Here is an 18886-nt window from a genome sequence, read left to right as displayed (position 1 = left end):
GTAGTGGGTTGGCAGGGTTACTAATCAAGATGAGAGACAAGCAAGCCCTGCTGTGGATGAGAATTAGCCACACGGGCAGGGGAGACAACCTGTATTGATCTATAAGGTAAGAACATGCACCTCGTGAACAAGGTCTGCAGGAAGAGCATTTCTTGGAGCAGACTGAGCAAGAGTGAGTGGGCCAAAGAAGTGGGGAGATGCTCCAAGGCCACGAAAGCCAGACCATGTTATAGGCTGGGCCATGTATGCCAAAAGAAGCTAGGCTACATGGGGCTTTCTATACACTGGACAAATCTCCGGTCTCCTTTCGGCAGCCATGTTGAGCCACCAAACAGCGCAGTCTGCTTTGCTATTTAGCATCATTTTGGTTGTCAGTCTCCTCTCTTCATCTGGGCTTCTAGCAAGACTGATGCTGAGGTTAGTCAATGATGGTGCCTTTGCATGCTCATGGCTACCAAGACAATGTCTAGAGGATATGAAATATCATGGGGGAAAAATGTCTCCATGGTTGAAAAATAAAGTCATCCTATTCATTGTCCACCACTCTCAGTGGGAGCAGCTGTCAGGTTGTCCAGTGCTGCCCTAATTCAGGATAGAGAACAGGATGGCCATTGGTAGTGGCTGAGCTTCTTTAGGCTTCTCTCAGGATTCCTCTCATCCCCCAAATAAGAAAGGATGAATGTCAGCCTAAGACTGTTTCTTCACCACGTTCATGGGTGACTAGAAAATCCATCTAATATGCATGAGCAGTTTATGTAAATAAGAGTTTAATAATGACTGTTAAACCCTGGCCACATTGTATTAAAATGGATTCCTCTGGTTAACCAGATCGTGTCAAAACCTAGATTCAGTAACGACTGAAATAATTAAGAAACTAACCTAAACATGGGGAGGTGAGGCTTGTTGGCATATTGGCTCAGTGGCTCTGTGTGGAAGGGAGTTGAGCTCAGCTTTCATTTGTAGTTACCCTCTTCTTCCTTACCCTGTGGTGGTGGTGAGTCTCTCTGTAGCTCTCTGAGCTATTGCTTTTTATTTAGTAACTGAAGTATTGGTCTAGGCTTATTATTCCAGTAGAATCTTATCTGTGGCTTGGCTCCCATCTCCGAGAGGCTAAGGTATAAAATCTAGTAATTCTATTAATCTACCAGCCACAGACTGTAAGATTTCATCATCCAGCGCTCAAGACAGCACATGCTGGGTACCAAGCACTGTGGTCTCTCTTTTCCCGTGTCAACGTATCCATTGAATCTGCTGCTTCCCAAGCACGCACTGTCATCATTTACACTTTAGAGATGAGGAAACCCAAGAGGCAAGCAGTTTGTTAGCTTGAGGTCACACTCTTGGTAAAGGCAGCTTTGAACCTGGCCACTGTGACTAAGGAGCCCATGCCCGGCACCAGGACTTCTGTGACCCTTCAGTGCAATGTCTGATAGCAAAAGTCTGATAGCATCCCACAAGCCCTTCCCTGCTTGAGGAGCAGGACTTAGAGTGGTCAGCCTGGCTGTGGGTTTCTTGGTTTCACAAAGGAATGAAGACACCAGTGCAGACAACAGGATGAATGATGGTATTGAGAGACAGGGTCCTTGTCTCACAAAATGGAATGATCATACAGTGTAGAATATTTGAAATTGAGTCTTTACAGATAATGCTTAAACAAGAAAACACCGTTGTCTGGCTGAGACACCTTTAGGGAGACTACAAAGAAAAGGAAAGAAAACAAGTGTGCCTTCCTTCCTTCCTTCCTTCCTTCCTTCCTTCCTTCCTTCCTTCCATCCATCCATCCATCCTAGTAAAAGCTGTAGGCGCTCACAACAAAAGTTACAGGTCTGATCAAGTCATTTTAAAATTCAGTAGAATTAATGGGATTTCTCAGAGTTTGCCAACTTACTGGCCCAATGGTGGGTTCTCCTTGCTTGGTTTCTGTTGCTGGGGAAAAGACCATAATGAGAAGCCAGTTGTTGGTGGAAGGGTTTAGTTCATTTCACACGTCTACCTCACAATCCATTACTGAGGAAACTCATGGCAAGAAGTCAAGCAGGAACCTGGAGACAGAGCCATGAAAGAATGCTACTTAGCTTCCTATGGCTGGCTCAGCTTGGTTTCTGCTAACAGCCAGGACCTTCTTCCCTGGAGTGGCACCACCCACAGTGGGTCCCTCCCACATCAATTAAGAAAATGTCCCCATTGGCATCCCCACAAGTCACTCTTACAGTGGCAATTCCTCAGCTATAAGGGGCCCTCTTCCTAGATGACTCTAGTCTGTGTTAAGTTGACCAAAACTAACCGACATATGTGGCTAGCACTTCCTGTACCCGTGAATGATGAGAAAATTAAGCCTTCCTGGGTCTTCTAAATATGAGTAGGGTGAGCCAGTCAGCGCCCAGCAAGAAAACACTAAGGAAGGCTTGAAGCTTCATAGTCTGTGTCTTTCCCAAAGATAAAATTTTAATTTAAAAGTAGACTGATACAGGAAAGATTACCAACTGCTCAAAGTAAGTGCTCCAGAAGATCTTCGCAGCTCAAGATTCTGCAAACAAAAGCCAGAACTCTTGTTGCACATTCACAGAATCCTTGTGTTCCTGCAGGCGTTCTTCATTTTGCCCTGTTCGTAGATGCTCTTGCCATCTGGGTGGGTTTTAGATTTGGGTTATCTCAAATAAACCCTAGGCTGACCTCATCTCTTTCCACTCCTGGGTTAGCGTGGTGCCAGGTAACTGACATTTCCAGTACTTGATGGCAAAGTGTCAAGGGAAAGAGCCGTGTGTATTTATGGTATGAGCACAGAGCGGGCACTTTCCTGGTGCCAGGAGGAACATTAGCTCCCTCCCTGCAGCAGAGCTTTGGAGACCTGCTGAGAAACATTTGCAAGGCGGAACTTAAGAGCTGCAGGCTTCAAATGCCTCTGGTACACAGAAGGATCCTTCACAAGGACTCCTCTACCCACTCTGTAGATGAGGAAATCCAGGAACCTCAAAAGGTCGTGTGCCTTGCCAAGTTCTCACACTTTCCACCACGGTAGCGAGGGCTAAATTCTCATCTTGGTTTACAAGGACCTTTAGTACCTAGCCCTAGTTTCATGGCTGCCCACAACACCCACACCTTTGCTTTGCATGACTCAATGACATAACTGTGCCAACAAACGAGTATCTTTTTCTCTTTAGATGGTAGTGTTGAAATATGAACCAAGCTATCCTGGAACTCACTAGGTAGCCACAGCTAGCCTCAAACATTCAGTCATCCTCCTGCCTCAGCCTCTCAAGTGCTGGGATTACAGATACACATCACTATATGGTTAATCGTATTCTCTATCCATCCACTGGACTCTAGCCATACTAAGCTTTAGTGCACCCAGATCTTTCCACCAGCAAGGCTTTGGCACATTCTGTTAGAGCATGCTGTCCACACCTACACATGCCTAGCACTCTCCTTGGCTGACTTCTAAGTCTCAGGCTTGATGTCAGTCCATCCACACCCCTGCAATCTGCATTAGCTGTTTCTGCTCCACACTTCCATCACACCCTGTACTTAAATCACCCTCTTACCTCACCTTATGGGAAAGCTGATTTCATTTCTGTCTCTGCCTTGGGTTGTCATGGAAACAGGATCCACAATGGTGCTGCTCGCCATATTTTCAGATCATAGCTCAGTGCCTAGAATTCAGTGGGTGTTTCAAATGTACTTGTTGGAAGGATGGATGGAGGGGTGGGAGGGGGGGTGGATGGCTGAAGGGCTGATAGCAGGCAAGAGTGGGAGCGGCTGACAAGTGGCGTGACACTGGGTTAAAGGGTGACAAGCCTAAGACATGAACCCTTCAGATAACACGTCTGGGTCTACTCCTAAGGTGTGCTGAGGTATACAGAAAACCCGAGCGCTTTACTGAGAGCCTGATCTCTAGCTTCCCTCCTACTTGGTTTTGCACACAAGATCCCAGATCACTTGTACCGAAGCCCAGTGAGACAGGAATCTTACGAATGCCTTGCAAGTGGGCAACAGACCTGTGGGGTCACGGCCACCATTGTTGTGGTATTCCTCCTTTTCATAGCCACCCTTGCCCCCGGACCCTTAGGCTGAGATAGCAACCCTGCCGGGTCCTTTGCTGTAAGTGCTGATACACAATCACAGCAGAGCATTCTCTGGCCCATGTGCTTTGGCTCTGCTTGCTCCTCTTGCTGGGCAGGATTAGTTCTGGCTCCTCGGAATTTCCCCGTGTGTACACAAAAAGAGCAGGGCTTCTCTAGCAAATCTTTATGTGTGTTTTCTGCAAATGGGTAGCACATTGACATGTCAGAGGAGCCCAGAGCTGGCAGTTTGTTCTTGAGCTTGTAGTGCTCTCCTGCCTCTACCTTTCACGGCCCCTCTCTTAAAAGAATTTCTCTTGATGTAGGGAGACATCTTTGTAGCCACACCTATGTGTTCAAAATGCCGCTGCCAGCTACCACTGGCTAGGGAACACTTGACGGCAATTACTGGAATATTAGCAATGCTCAGTTCTTTCTCTATAGCAGTTTCTCCTGACAGAAGGCAAGACATTCGAAATCTGGTTGTCATTCTACCCATAATTATCCTCATAGCACCCTTCCCCTAAATAATTTCCAGAGAGATATGAAGGAGTCTGGGATCACCATTGAGCTTAGGGATTTGTTCAATAGCTGGTATCTATCACATCAATGCCATTTTATCTCCTTGTGGCCACATTCAAGCTGGTAGAAGGACGGTAAGAAGTGAATGAGGCTCTACATGCTAGCTGTTAATTGTGCATAGCATGTGGAGGAGGAGTCAGGATGTCCATATGTCTGTAAAATTACTGAAGAATACTATCCTCCCCCCCCACACACACACCATCTCAGCTTCCGAAGAAGAGATGGCTTCAAGATCTTCCTCCTTCATGTTTGTCCTCTGCGGTGGGAAAGCCTCCCTTTGTGGATTCTCAGTGTTCTTGTGGAACTTCTGATGGGAGCTAAGCTATACCAAATAGATCCTAGCTACAGAAGCATTCAGCTAGATGAGAGTCATAGGCTGGGGGTCTGGTTCAGTGATAGACCATTTGCCTAGCATACACAGTACTCTGAGTGTGATCTCCAGAACCCCCCAAAAGAAAATAAATATATCATCCCTTTATATGGTATGCTTGAAAAATACAATTCAGGGTGCTGAAGAGATGGGTTCACCATTAAGAACGCAGTATTGCTCCTGCAGAGGGCCTGAGCTTGGTTCCCAGCACCCACATTAAGCAGCTCAAAACCACCTGTGACTCCAGTTCCAAGGGGACCTGATGCCTCTGGCCTCCATGACATCTATACTAGCCTGTACATATCCACGTCCTTCACACAGTCATACCCATAATTAAAACACATCTTCAAGTAAGGAGAAAATGCAGGTTTGATTTCTGACACTTTTCAAATGTGACTTGATATACAAGATTCATTTGTAAGTTTTCAAGTGGCATGTTAGAAAAAAATGAGGCAAACTCCACTTTAGAGTGCTTCCTGCTGCCTTGAGGAACACACACCATTCTGCACTCTGAAAAACACAGTGAGCTGAATACATGTTTTAATCCAGTGTTCTTGGTGGCCGTGCTTGGCAATGGGTATCACACATGGTTCTGAAGCAGGGAGCAATTTCGTGTTGAGTTTCTACAATCGAACAGCACCATTGACTATTCTTCTGGACTCACTCCTCACGCAGATTCTCCGTGAGCTAATTCAGGTTGTCTCCAGAAATAGCATGTCCATGAACTCAGTCAGAGAGCACAATAAGACCCAAGAGCCTAAAGCTGCACAATTTCTCATGGCTGCCTAGGAAGATGACATCCTGAAGTAGGTCCTTTGCTTTCAAAAGTGTCCCTTTCCTCACTCCAGCCCCATTAACCTAACAAACATGTTGAGCCAGCCAGCCAACAGGCCATCCAAGACACTGTTCCCTAAACTAACATTGGTCTCAAGGATTCTGTTTCAGTCAGTCAGTATCTCTAACTGGCTTACAGATAATACTGGTCAACATTTCTAACTGGCTCTCGGCTGATGTACTTTGGGAGACAGGCTGCTGCGTTGGAGGGAAGGAGGCACAGTGCTGGTAGGCAGGTATGGGGACAAGGAAGGACTCCTTTCAGCTTTTCCTCTGACTGGCACTGTTGGGCACACATTTGCACCACAGCCTTAACTTTCCACATTTACTGCTTTTTATGTGATTTGGGTCTAAAAGGAAAATGGTTAAGAGCCAATTTTCTAGGAACTCAGGAGGTTTTGTTATTCCTGGATCACACCAAAATACTGGTCATTTAAAAGTATTTTATTGAAGTATAATTTACATGCCATAAAATTCACTCACTGTAAGCGAACAGGTCAAGGATTTCTCATAAATATGTCCAGTGGAGTTTGAATTCCAGCATCTCAGAAGACTCCCTCGACATCTGAAGCTTCTGGTGCCTATGAATTACCCTGTATATATTTAGGTAACATTTCAGTGAACAGCAATGTCATTTAAAATCCTTTCTGTTTTCCATTGTTTTATTCCAAGGGAATAGGTCACAGGCCATCTGTTTCATTACTTATTAGTCTTCATTGTTAGGTCTGAATACTGCCCATCTAAAATGAAGTTCATCTAGCCAGTGAATATTAGAAACCATATGAGCTGTACAATGTTGCCATTGAAGATGATGCACCAAGATTGTGCTTTTTCCTACTTAAAGGTGGAGGTTTAATAGTCTGTCTTAATTCAAGAATCATGTGTCTGAATCCCCACTGTGTGCCAGTCAGTGTCCTAAATGATACAGGAATGAAATAATACATGACCCATGGTTTCAAGGGTTCATGACACCTAAATGTAGCAAAAATATAAACTATTAAAAATAGTATAATTCTATAATTGAGTCCACTAGAAAGTGTGGACATTAGAATAGCAGGTTTAAAAAAAGGTGTTCAATCATTTAATTTTTGTAGCATATACAGTGTAACATTCTTCCTCAGGAAACTGTTCCCAGATCCATCTGAATTCTGCATCTAAACATGGTCTCTCTTGAGGGTGTTACCGGAGACTAAATTATTCTTTACAAAGACATGCAAAACACTGTAAGCCAGAACATTGCAGTAAAAGGACAGAGTTTTAGACATACTGATCCCCATCGTGATGCCCTTGATGGTCAACATTTTAACACGAGGCTCAGCAATGGGCTTAATGAACACACAGCTACCTGACCAGTGCTCTGAAGAAAACCTTGCACACCCTTTTCAGAAGACAGGACTTGATACACAAGGAAGTAAAGCAGAGGTTTAAAGATGTATATGGTAAATTAAGGATGAGCCATTGCCAAAATATCCAGGACAAACAGTAAATGTTGTGCAAAATGGAGGAGCTTGCTTCCCCAAAACAAGAGGGCAAAAGGCCTCTAGCCACGCTCTTCAGGCAGAGCACAGGGGTATGACAGAATGCTGGGTTACCCAAGTCAAGTGACATTGTAAGGTATGGCATAAAGTTAACATTAACTAGGGCTCTTCACTCTTATCTTTTGGGATGGACTGCTATTTACAACTTCCCAACATACAGGAAAGAGATGCATATGACCCTCTCGGTAGAGATGTGCGGTTACTAGTTCTATTGCTGTGTTATTGGTATTCAGTGTAAAGCCTTCCCCCTTTGTAACAGGAAACCATAGATCTTGATTTCCTGATGGGTTTGGGTGTGGTCATGAAGTCACCATACTCCACAAGAAAATGGGTATAAAACATAAAAAGGAAAACAGTGCTTTGATACAGCAGCTTCTTGGTTGCCTTTCAAAATCCATTGTCTTCCTTAGTTGGCCATGTATTTCAGTTAGATATGATCCAATGTTTCTCCTGTAAGTTTTTTTTTTCCCAGTCTGAGGAAGATAGGAGAAAGGTCTTGTTCCACCATCCTCTGCTGTACACCATCATGGGCAGGAACCATATATGTGCCCAGCAGCTGGTGGGCTCGGATGACAGTTCTTGTTAGATCTAATATTTTTTGGTTTTGAATATTAGGCTGGGCTTCTTAGGTCTCAAAAGAGGTCCTTTTTAAGCTCATGAGATCTGTTCTGTTTTGGAACCGGCCCCTGAAGTGCGCATCTGCTGGGCAGGAGATCTCATGTTGCTTTGGTCCTCACCAAAAGTGAGGACCAAAAGTGTTATCTTCATTCACAGTGTTATCTCTGTTGCTTTGGTCCTCACCCCCTCTCCTTTTGACCATAGGACATTAGAGGAAACATCTGTCCCATTATCATCAGAAAGTGTTCCTATGATGTTCCCATGATGTTCTTTTAAGTGCTGTGCAAATAATTTGCACCTGGTTTTACTCCTAGTGGAAACCTGGAGGATCTGAGGGTCGGTCTCCTCAAAGTGCAGTCAGCTGGCTTAGCTCTTAACTGCAACTCTAGGATTACTCCCTGGGGACCCTCTCAGACCTCTGCGAGAGGTTAGGAGGAAGGGGAAGTGTGAAGCATATTTTCACTGGGGGTGTCTTTAAGATATCGTTACATTCTCTATCAAGAACTGAGATAAACTTATCTGTCTCTGATAAACTAATCAGTCTTACCCCTTACGGTAGCCTCATATGACGTCCAACATGATGACTTGAGGTTCTCTCTGGTCTCAGTATAGCAAATCGAAATAAGCCAGGATTTGTGAGGGTTCTCCATGTTGAATTCAATTAAGGTTACAGATGGTAAAAACCCAGTCAGATTACTCTTCAGAGAACTGTTCAGACTACTCAGTCTTGCCATTACTAGCTGTTCCTACATGGACTAGTTGTATCTCATGTATTATGACATAACATACATTGCCTCTATCATTACAGAGGAGTGCACCCATTGGGTAGCATGATGAGAAATAGGAAGATGAACCAAGAGCATGAAGTGCTTGGTTCACTCTCTTAACAGTGCAGTGTCATTTAGAGAAAGGATCAAGGACGATTTAATTCCCACCCCACTCTATCTCTTCACTCCAGCCAGTTTTGAGAGACTTTTCAGCCAGATGGCAAGCACATTCCTAGCCGCTCCCTGCTAGAAGGGTACCCTAATAGAGAGACATTTATTCATGCTTCTGACATCTCCACCTGTTGGAAAGGGGGGAAAGGCTTGGATTATCAAGCCAGCGAAGTAGATACCCACATGGAATGATTTATATGAAAGAATCCCAGCTCATTTATAAACCGCTGGCATGAGGCACTCCTTTGAAAATTCTCCCCTCATCTGGAAGACACTTTGGCTGTCTAATCATGGTTTCTGGGGGAGTCAGGGCAGGTGAAACAGAAGTAGAAGGAAGAGCTCCAGTGAGGGTGAACAGAGGGATTTCAAGCCCACGAAGGCAAGGCAAGGCAAGGAAGCGCCCTTTGTCTTTGACAGGAAAAAGTGGGAAAGGCAGTGACCGTAATGGCGGAGAGACTGTGCCGGATATGACCTCCTTTGGGCCTGCACTTTTGAAGGTTCAAAAAAGAAACACTAGATTGCTCTGTGGCCCAGGGGACTTAACAGGATCTCTCCAGCAGACACTGGAAGGCACCTTGGTTCCTCAGCCATTCAGTCTGACTTCTGAAATAGCCATGCTGTTTCCTGGCTGAGGGAAGACAGACAGCCTGTGGGGTTTTGAGTACCCCTGTGAGCTGCAGCCATTGCTGGAGGTACACTGCAGATGGAAGTTAGTTAACTAAGCCTCAGGCCACAGTTTGTGTTAGTCAGCCTTTCAAGGGACATGAAATTCCCTAATGGTTAGAGAACAAGGGTCATGGGATTTGTCCCTTCTAAGATGCTACTGGACCTGCCTGAGCCCAGCATGGCAGAGGCAGTCACTGAGAAGATGGGTTTGTTCATGCTTCTTCTTCTTTCTGCAGAGCCTGCCAAGGCTGCCTCCGACCTGACAGCCTGGTTCAGCCTCTTTGCTGACCTCGACCCCTTATCAAATCCTGATGCTGTTGGGAAAACCGATAAAGAACATGAATTGCTCAATGCATGAGTCTGCAACCTTCAACAGGGGAGCCCTCGGGCCACTCGGCAGCACCTCCTCCAGGCCTTGCAGATGTCTAATGTGCTCAGTATGCTGTTTTAATATTTACATGCCATTTTAATAAAACGAGAGGGTCAAGGCCCTGTTTCTATCGCTATAGTTATTTCCTCCTGTCTGGTTTGTATGTTGTCCATGTGCATTGAACACTAGAGGAGGAGCACTAGCAGGCCACTGCTTGCTCTTTGCTGACATCCTTCAGGACCGTTGCTGTGTCAATACATCGTGGTGAAATCCAAGGCTAAATTACACACCTGAATGTGGACTTACATAACACGTCCTCGGGGGCCCCAGGAGGCTAAAAGTTTTATGCTTGCTCATGTCCCCATCTGCCTCAGAAGAGGCTTCAGGAAGAGCCTTTCTCCTGCCATGCCACCTTCCACCAAGCTCTGGGTGAAGATCCAGACAACCAAAGACACTGTCTCCTGCCACACTTGACTGCGGCCACACACCACACTGGCAGAGGAACGGGGCTTCTTTCTGCGTCATGGACCTTTCTATTGGAGACAGCCATCCTTGTATCTCCTTTATCTTCTCCATAGCTGAATTCAAAAGCATGAACTCCAGGAGTCTCATGGAGCACTTAAAAAAACAAACAAACAAACAGAAAAATTTAAACATTAATAAGACAACAACACTTACTATACAAATTCAAGTAGTGGATTCTGTGTGGATACCCAGCTGTGCTAAGAGAGCATCATAGAAAGTGCAATAGAGGGGTGGGGGGCACTGGCAGTTCTGCGGCTCTTGGCTAGACCTGTACATCCCCAAGTAAGGCAGTCAGCTACAAGGGCTGCCTGGGACTTTGGTAGGACCACGAAATAGTCATAATAACAGATTCACATGTGGCCACACCAACAGCTCAGATACCCTGTCAGTATCCCAGACCCCAGAGTTGGCACCTTCTCTCCTATGTCACAGGTAACCTGCTAAGTTAGGCCCCCTGAACATGCTCTGACATTCATGTAGACCATGGAAATGTACAGAAGGCCTTCTGAGAGAGAATAATTAGTGGTGGCCCAGAGAAGAAGTTCCCTGTGCTTAGTCCAGGCAAGCAGCCTCTTGTGGGCTCCTGTTGTGGGCTCAAAGAAGGCCTCCTGGGCTACCTTCAGAAACACAGGAGTTCCCTCAGGAAGGACTGACTGCAGTTCTAAAACTACTCTGAAGGCTGGAGACACAGGCTGTTACAGATGTCTACTTGGTACAGAAAACGTCTGGGAGCCAGCTGGAGGATGAGCTTGGGTAGCTTTTCCTGGCTTTGCTGTCTTGTGCTGTCAGAGGTATCATTACTAGAATCGTCTCTAGCAGATTTCTCAGCGTTAATACACTTTGAGGTTGTCATGATACAGAATCAGATCCCAACTGCACACTCCTCTAAACACAGACATGCCTATCATCCCCTTAATGTACCATCCCAGGGGCTTGTTTGCTATGTGAGGCACCAGGACAAACCTACTCAGTCCTCAAGAGCTCCCTCAGAGCCCATCTCCACCAGCAGAATGTGGCGCCTCTACATGCACCTTCAATTCTCCAAGGATGAAGCTCTACTGTCTACCTGAGAGTTTGGCTCCCACCCTACCTCTCTCCTCCAGCCATGCCAGGATGGTGCCTTCCTAGCCTGGTCAGGTGTGTGCTCCAGGCAGACACATGCCTCTACCATTAGACACTGCCACTCGAGAGGCACCTTGGGAGTCAGGGATCAATGATTTGCCAGATCAAGTTGCCCATCATGGAATGAGGACTAAGGGTCCTAGTTTCATCCTGGGTCACATTTGTTTGTAGCCATGAAAACCCCAGAAGTCACAGTGAGGAGCTGAATCTGGAAGGCCTGTCTGGCTCCATCTAGGCAATAGGAAGGCGGGGAGGTTGAGGGAGGTGGAGTCCTTCTGTCTTGAATAGGGTAAGCAGTAGGAGGCTGCATTTTAAAACTGATCAGTGAGTGGGGGAAAGAGGATCACAATGGTTGAATAAGCTTTGCAACAGGAAAAGGAAAGGGTTGTTCATGGAGTCGTTTTTTTCTCCCCGAACTTTCTTTATATTTCTTGTGAAAAGGAGAGAAAAAAAAAAGACACAGTCTCCTTTCCCATCTGCAATCCACTTGGGCAGCCTCTTGATCCCTTTTGAGAGGAATGTTTTGATCCTGCTCACAGAAAGACCCTTGACCACCTCTCCTAAGTAAGGAGAAGCAGCTGCTATCCGGTTCCCTTGTGAGTGCCCTGTACACCCTCCTGACCAAGAGGCTTCCTCTGGGACCCACCTTGGGGCCTCCCGAACTGCCCACGCAAGTGTTATCTCTGACATGAGGAAAGACAGTGTCTTTACCCTCTTTGCCAACAGTCTCGCTTCATCTCCACCTCCGCTCAGGTAGCCAGCTTGAGCCACAGTTACACTGGACCTTCAGACACACAGAGACCCAGGATCTCCATGCTTTTCCTGCTGTTTCCGATGGCTTCAGCATGACCCCCAGTTCCCCTCCTTTTCCTCAGCTAACGGATAAAAGAATGCACACATACTGTAAGGAGAGACCAGGCGTGCGTGATTCTATTCGTGCCTGCCTTCTTTCCCCAACTGTCACTGGCTCTCCATTCACCTTACAGATTCATTCCCCTCAAAATGTAATTTTAGAAATGTCAAGTTGATTTTGAGTTTTGGGTGAGTGAAAAAAAAAAACCAATTCGTCAGTCTCAGAATTAGAAAATACTGATTTAGAAAGAGCCAGCACGTTTTTGTTGTTGTTGTTATTGGAATTTTTTTTCCCAAGAAAATGTGTTCTGCTTGAAGCCAGCACTCCTGGCTGTGGAGAGGTAACTCCACTGTGCTTTAGCCAATTTTTATAACTGGTGTGGGTGCAGGACTGAGGGCCTGGAAGGCCCTTTGTGAGGCTGCCCACCTACTAGATGACACCTACCAGTTCCCTCCTGCCTATTGTCCCATCCTGCAACTTCTAGAGTCAGCCCTGAGCTCCCCTTTTAGGAGATGCTGCACAAAGACCTCACCCCAGAGCCAGTCTCTGGCAAGGGCTCATGGGTACAACACTAATTGACTTTTCCAATATATCAGTGCTATACTTGGCTTTGTGATCAACTAGTGTCCCCCACCAAAGCCAGTTAATCCACTGCTTCCTGCTTTGATTGGAGGCAGCTTCCAAACCCTCTGACTGGCATTCTCAGTGCAGTGATATAAGTTGGTGTCTTCAGTTTTGCTGGAACATAGATGCCAACTTGGAGGCAAATCTATATGACTGATCATGGCTGCCAAGAAACCTGCATTGGGACGGCTTCTAATAAATGGTCCATGTTTATGGTAGATATGGGGCAAGCAACACTGCCTCAGACCTTGCCTTTCATAGAGCTTTTAAAGTTAACTTTCTTATCAAAGGAAAACAGTATTCTAGAACCTTCAGGAGGGACATGTGTGAAAAGAACAACAAAGTTCGGGGACTTAGTCATTACTAAAATCTATCCAAACTCAGACTGGCCTAACCACCAAACCTGTAAAACTATCATTTGGGAGGTGGAGGCAGGAGGACCATGAATTCAAGGTCACCCTTGGCTATGTAGTCAGTTTGAGACCAGCCTAGACTAAATGAGGTCCTGTCTTAATTAGTTAATTGATTAATTAATACCTTAATATATGACAATAGACTTACTTCTAGGTGACTCTCAAGTTTATAAATGTAAGGCACAGTTGGGTCTAAAGGTTCATTTGCAGCCTCCCCTGCCCCAGCTCTGACTCCTCCATTTCTTCAAATCCATCAGGCATTTCTTAACCGGAGACAGGACAGCCACAAGTATCTGTAGCTGAAGTTTTGGAATGCACCCTGCATGGGTCCTATGGCCAGTCTTCATTTACTAGGATCAATGGGTGGAAAACAGGCCATTTGATGAGCTTCCTCCAGGTAAATTTGGGTGCTGTTACTAGAAGACAGAATGGAGACCCAGCAGAAGAACATGCAACAGAGCTGCCCTGGTTCCTGTCCTGCAATGGCCTCAAAGAGACACTCGCCTTTCCAGAGGATGGTGAATGGCAGGCAGCAAGGCAGTAAGAGAAGCCAGAAATCCATGGTCTTGTTGAGGCTCCTTACCCTTCAGTACTTACAAGGATCATAGAGCCCTCTGCATCTGACATACTTCTATCCAGATAAGGAAACTAGGGACCAAGGAGCCACCAACAAAATCCCAGGTCTTGAACCCACATGCTCCGACTACAAGCTAGGGCTTCTTCTACATTCAAGTGTTTGCTAATAGATAGGAAACTATAAGAAAGAATGCAAAGATGGACAAAGTTCCCGTAAGAACTAATATTTCCCATTCACTCACATTTCTTACTTTTCTCTTCAGAAACCAGTTATTAAATATACCCTTTAGGGGGAGAGATTTATGAAACTAGTTTAGGATAGTAAACAAGAACTTACCTCTGTAAGCTAGACATATCTTGAATCAAGTCAAGTCTCTACTAGCTGTAGGTTATAGCCTTCTCTGGCTTCAGGGTTTTTTTTCACCCATAAACAGGAAAATAACATACCCTGTCCAGTGGAGTTACTACAGAGAGTAAGGATTTCAGTTCTAAGACCCTTAGGTGATGACTAGCATCAAAACTATAGAAACAGACATCCCTGGGCTCCCTCACTTCATGAAATGGTATTTATTAAAGTAGGGGAAAGAGTCTATTCGTTCTCAGTGACCTTCCTGTAGACTCAGCAAGCTCCATCTTCCTTCCTCTCTATTTAACAACTCATTCCTAACTATCAGGGGGAGGGAATGAACCTAGGAAGTCTAATGCAAAGCTAAAGATGTACTTCCATCAGCAGCAGTTCTTGTGCAGCATGCACAAAGCCTTGACTTTGATCTCTAGAACCTCATAAAGTGGGATCGAGTACCTGCTCGTAATCTCAAACCAGGAGGTAGAGTCAGAGGGTCAGAAGTTCACGCTCATCCCCAGCTACATAGCAAGTTCAAAGCCAGCTGGCTACATGAGACTGTCTTCTTCTTACACACACACACACACAGGGATTATATACTTGCATACATAAAATCTTAAAGCCTAGTTGAGTGTCTGCTGATTTTTGCGATGACTGGACAAGATTCTCTGCGGAGGCTAGGAGACATGAAGGACGTTCTTTGCTGGACCTAAGGGCTATACTATAATACTTGCCGATTTCATTTTTTTAAATTTTGCTTTTGATTTATTTTACAGTGAATCACTCAGTAACCAGAACACCAATTAAAATGATGAGGATGCAGAGCATTTGGATTCCTCTAATATTGTTGATGGGAAGGCGAAAGGGAACAGCTACTTGGGGAAACAGTTTGGCAGTTTCATGGAAAGTTAAGCATATGCATGCCAAACAACCTGCCAGTCCCACAACCAGGAATTTACCTGGAGAAAGGGAGAGAAAAAATAATATATATATATATATACACACACACACACACACACACACACACACATACTCACAGAAGCCTCTATGTCAATGTATAGCAGCTTTATTCATAATCTCCCAGAACTGGAAACAGCCCAGATGTCTTTCAGCTGGTGAAAGAGAAAAAACAAAAAATCTGCAACATAAGCACAGTGAGTATTATTTCTCAACCAACATGAACATGCTACTGATATATAGAACATGAGGCCAACTAGCACCAAAAGCATGTTCCCCTACTGCGATGCTACGGGAAGAGTGCCTTATATCTGTATATGCTCTCCCAACCAAAGCTCACAACACAATTTAGAAATGAGAACAGTACCAAACAAAGCCAGACCACGAGGCAGTGTATAAAATGTCAGATACCTTTCAATAGAATCTACATCTTGAAGAACATCACTTTGGAAAGAGGAAAACTGTAAGTGCCAAGGCCACCAAACACCACAAGGAAATGTGGAGCAGAAAAAATGGCATTATTGGGAAAACCAGTGATTCCCAAAGTTGACAGTTTATCTGTGCCAATGTAGGTTATTAAAATTTTAACAATTGTCATAGAGTTACGTGGGATGTTAGTAAGAGGGAAGCTAGCCAGGAAGACAAGGAAACCTATGGTGCAGTTTTCCTATAAATTTAAAATTATTTCATAGTAAACGTTGTGTTTATTTGTATTTTCTAAATCTCAAAATGTTGGTGCTATATGATTTAAAAATTGGACAAGTCAAATCTATAGGAACAGATATTAGATCTATGTTTATCAAAGGCTGAGGTAGAAGGGGGTGGATGAGCTGCAAAAGGCAGATAATTTAGGGGGATAGAACTCTGTTGGGATTCAGTTGATGGTTACATAATTGCCTGAATTCATCAAAATCCATAAAGGTAAAAAAGGATGAATTGTACTAAATTGTACTTATTCCTTAGTGCGATAAAAGGGAAGAGACTAGATTCTGAACTCTTCATATACCAGTTCTCATGAAGTGGGAGAGCCCATGAAAATCTGGACCAGAAGACCCAGCCTACGATGCAGGTGAAGGCCTCAGATGAGCCTCCTGATGCAAGGAAGCAGAGGTACTCAGCCGAATGCCTCACGGATTAGCATCCATCTGTGTGTCAGTGAGGACAGGGCTAGCTGAACTTCAGCAAGCGTGATCACACAAAAATTTGAGCTTTTCGTACCACAGCAAAGGATGGTGATCTGGGAGTCAAACATTGAATGCTTCACCCAAGGAGTAGCCGATTCCCACCCACCCCTTACCTAGGAAAGGCGACATGGCCCAGACCAACTGCAATAGTTGTTAGCAGATGAAATGCTATACTACTCTTGACAAGAATCATGATCAAGAATCATGGGAACACTACAACAGTGAAGCACAACAAATCTATGGCAAGAAGGAAACATTCATGCATGACTAAATGTATACGTGAATTAAGAAGATGTTTGTGCTGTTTTAGGATACAAAAAGTATTGAAGGAGGGAGCTCTGTCTTCTTACAGTAGTCTGGAAAAAAATTGAAATGTACCATTCTAGACCATATATTCAAGATACTGTCCATACTCACCTTCCCCGCTTTCTTTAAGCATTCCTGGCTCCTGTCCTGCCTGGAAAGACACAATCTTCAGAGAGTGAGTCATGCTCTGAGCCACAGAGCCACCTGGTCTCATCGGATGAGCTCAAGAAGCCTGCTGGAGTAGCTGTTCACCTGAGGGAGAGTCAGACCTTTTCAGATTGCCCTTCTTTCATTCTGGGCTAGAGATATCCTAAATCTGCCCATTATTAAATCAACAGCCAGAAACAATGTTCATGCAACACAGAGTATGAGCTGACAGAGCAGAAGTACAGAAAGGTCACGCATAAGAATGAGCTGATAATGAGATATTGCTGAAAATATCAGACACCTGGATTACAAGATGTAAACCAAATAACATAACACTGAGCTGAAAAACTCCTCCCTGTTGGCTAGCTTTCTTAGTGCTAGATGGTGCTATCCAAACTATTGGGTGTACAAAGGCTTCACTTGCCAACCTGCTAGGCCAGATGTACCCACCCATGCTATGATGGCACTACCGTTATGGGGGAAACCAGCCACTCGACAGTTGGATTCAAGTCCATCTCCTCAGGGGGAAGGAATCCATGACTTGTATGTAATCCCAGTCAAAAAAGAAGCATCATGGAAACGGTGTAAGAAAGAATATAAAAGCCAGAAAATAGAGAAAAGGCTACAAAATGTCTCTTCTGGGCATGCAGGGTAGTTATCACCATCAGCAGCTGCCTGCTGTACCTGTGCTAGTTGTATATGTTTTTTATTAATTTTTTATTTAATGTATATGAGTACACTGTGGTTGTCTTCAGACACACCAGAAAAGGGCATCAGATCCCATTACAGATGGTTTTGAGGCACCATGTGGTTGCTGGGAATTGAACTCAGGACCTCTGGAAGGGCAGTCAGTGCTCTTAACCGCTGAGCCATCTCTCCAGTCCATTGTATATGTTAACATCCAGACATGGGTATAAAAGGAATGTATAAGGACCTACCCTTTCCTGGTTAACTATTGGCTACTAACAGATTCTGGAAGTCACTGTAATCAGCAGTGTTCCTACTGTTGAGTCCACTGGCCTCAATGGATAGCTTTAAACCCAGGGTCACACAGATGGCCTCAGTGGATAGCTTCAAACTCAGAGTCACACAGATGGCCTCAGTTAAGTGGGTCACAACACAAACAGACATGAATATGAGAAAGGGATTTGTAAGGAAGGAGAGGAGTCATGCAGGTGGGAGGATGAGGGAGGAATAATCTGGATACAACATACATGTATATGACATCTTCAAAGACCAAGTTTAAACAATAAAAATAAGATACATTTCAAAAAGTGGGTCACTAAGTCACCTTAAGGACTGAGTGTCATTGATCTCCTGAGGCTCATCCAAGCCTCTCTGATCTTTGCACTCAACTCTGAAACTAGGATCTTTGCTCTTAAGTCAAAATAAGCACCTATGTTTTGTCTTCTAACCACTCACTGATAGAAACTACTGACCCAAGGGCCCTTCTATGCTCAAAACACCCAAAGGCTGGCTCTAGAGTTCTTAAACACTTGACTATGGTCACAGAACCCTTTGTTCAGTCTTCTGGAGAGAACAGTCAAATCAATCACATTTTGGAGCCCCCTACCCCCCATGCTCTGAGTTAAACTTTCTCTATGTTTGACACTTTGGAGTAGTTCAGGAGACTATCCAAGCCCGTCAGAATGCCTTTTTCTCTATAGCAATAGAATAAGCAACTTCCTCATGACTGACTCTTGTAGTTTGAAAGTGAAACATCTCCCACAGACTCATATGTTTGAATACTATGTCCTCAAGTGGTGGCACTATTTGGGAAAGTTGTGGAACATTTAGAAGATGGAGTCCCACTAGAGAAAGCAGATCACTAGGAAAAGGGATTGAGGTTTTGTTGCATAGCT

At 44.7% G+C, this 18886-nt stretch overlaps 1 protein-coding gene across 3 annotated transcripts in view; it reads left to right on the top strand.

Moving 5' to 3' along the window:
• The window catches only part of Ica1 (islet cell autoantigen 1), a 136707-nt gene extending 126595 nt beyond the window's left edge, over nucleotides 1–10112 (top strand). For all 3 annotated transcript variants that reach the window (XM_028755950.1, XM_028755951.1, XM_028755949.1), the window contains one exon: nucleotides 9841–10112. In XM_028755950.1, the coding sequence (XP_028611783.1) occupies nucleotides 9841–9962 (122 nt within the window). In that variant the 3' untranslated portion in view covers nucleotides 9963–10112. The remainder of the gene's footprint in view (nucleotides 1–9840) is intronic.
• The last annotated feature ends 8774 nt before the right edge of the window (nucleotides 10113–18886 follow it).

This window comes from Grammomys surdaster, unplaced genomic scaffold, assembly GCF_004785775.1.
Source record: "Grammomys surdaster isolate TR1022 unplaced genomic scaffold, NIH_TR_1.0 126091, whole genome shotgun sequence".
Classification (NCBI taxonomy): Eukaryota; Metazoa; Chordata; class Mammalia; order Rodentia; family Muridae; genus Grammomys; species Grammomys surdaster.
The sequence above is the reverse complement of the archived record's forward strand: the minus strand, read 5'-3'. Positions and strand labels throughout refer to the sequence as shown.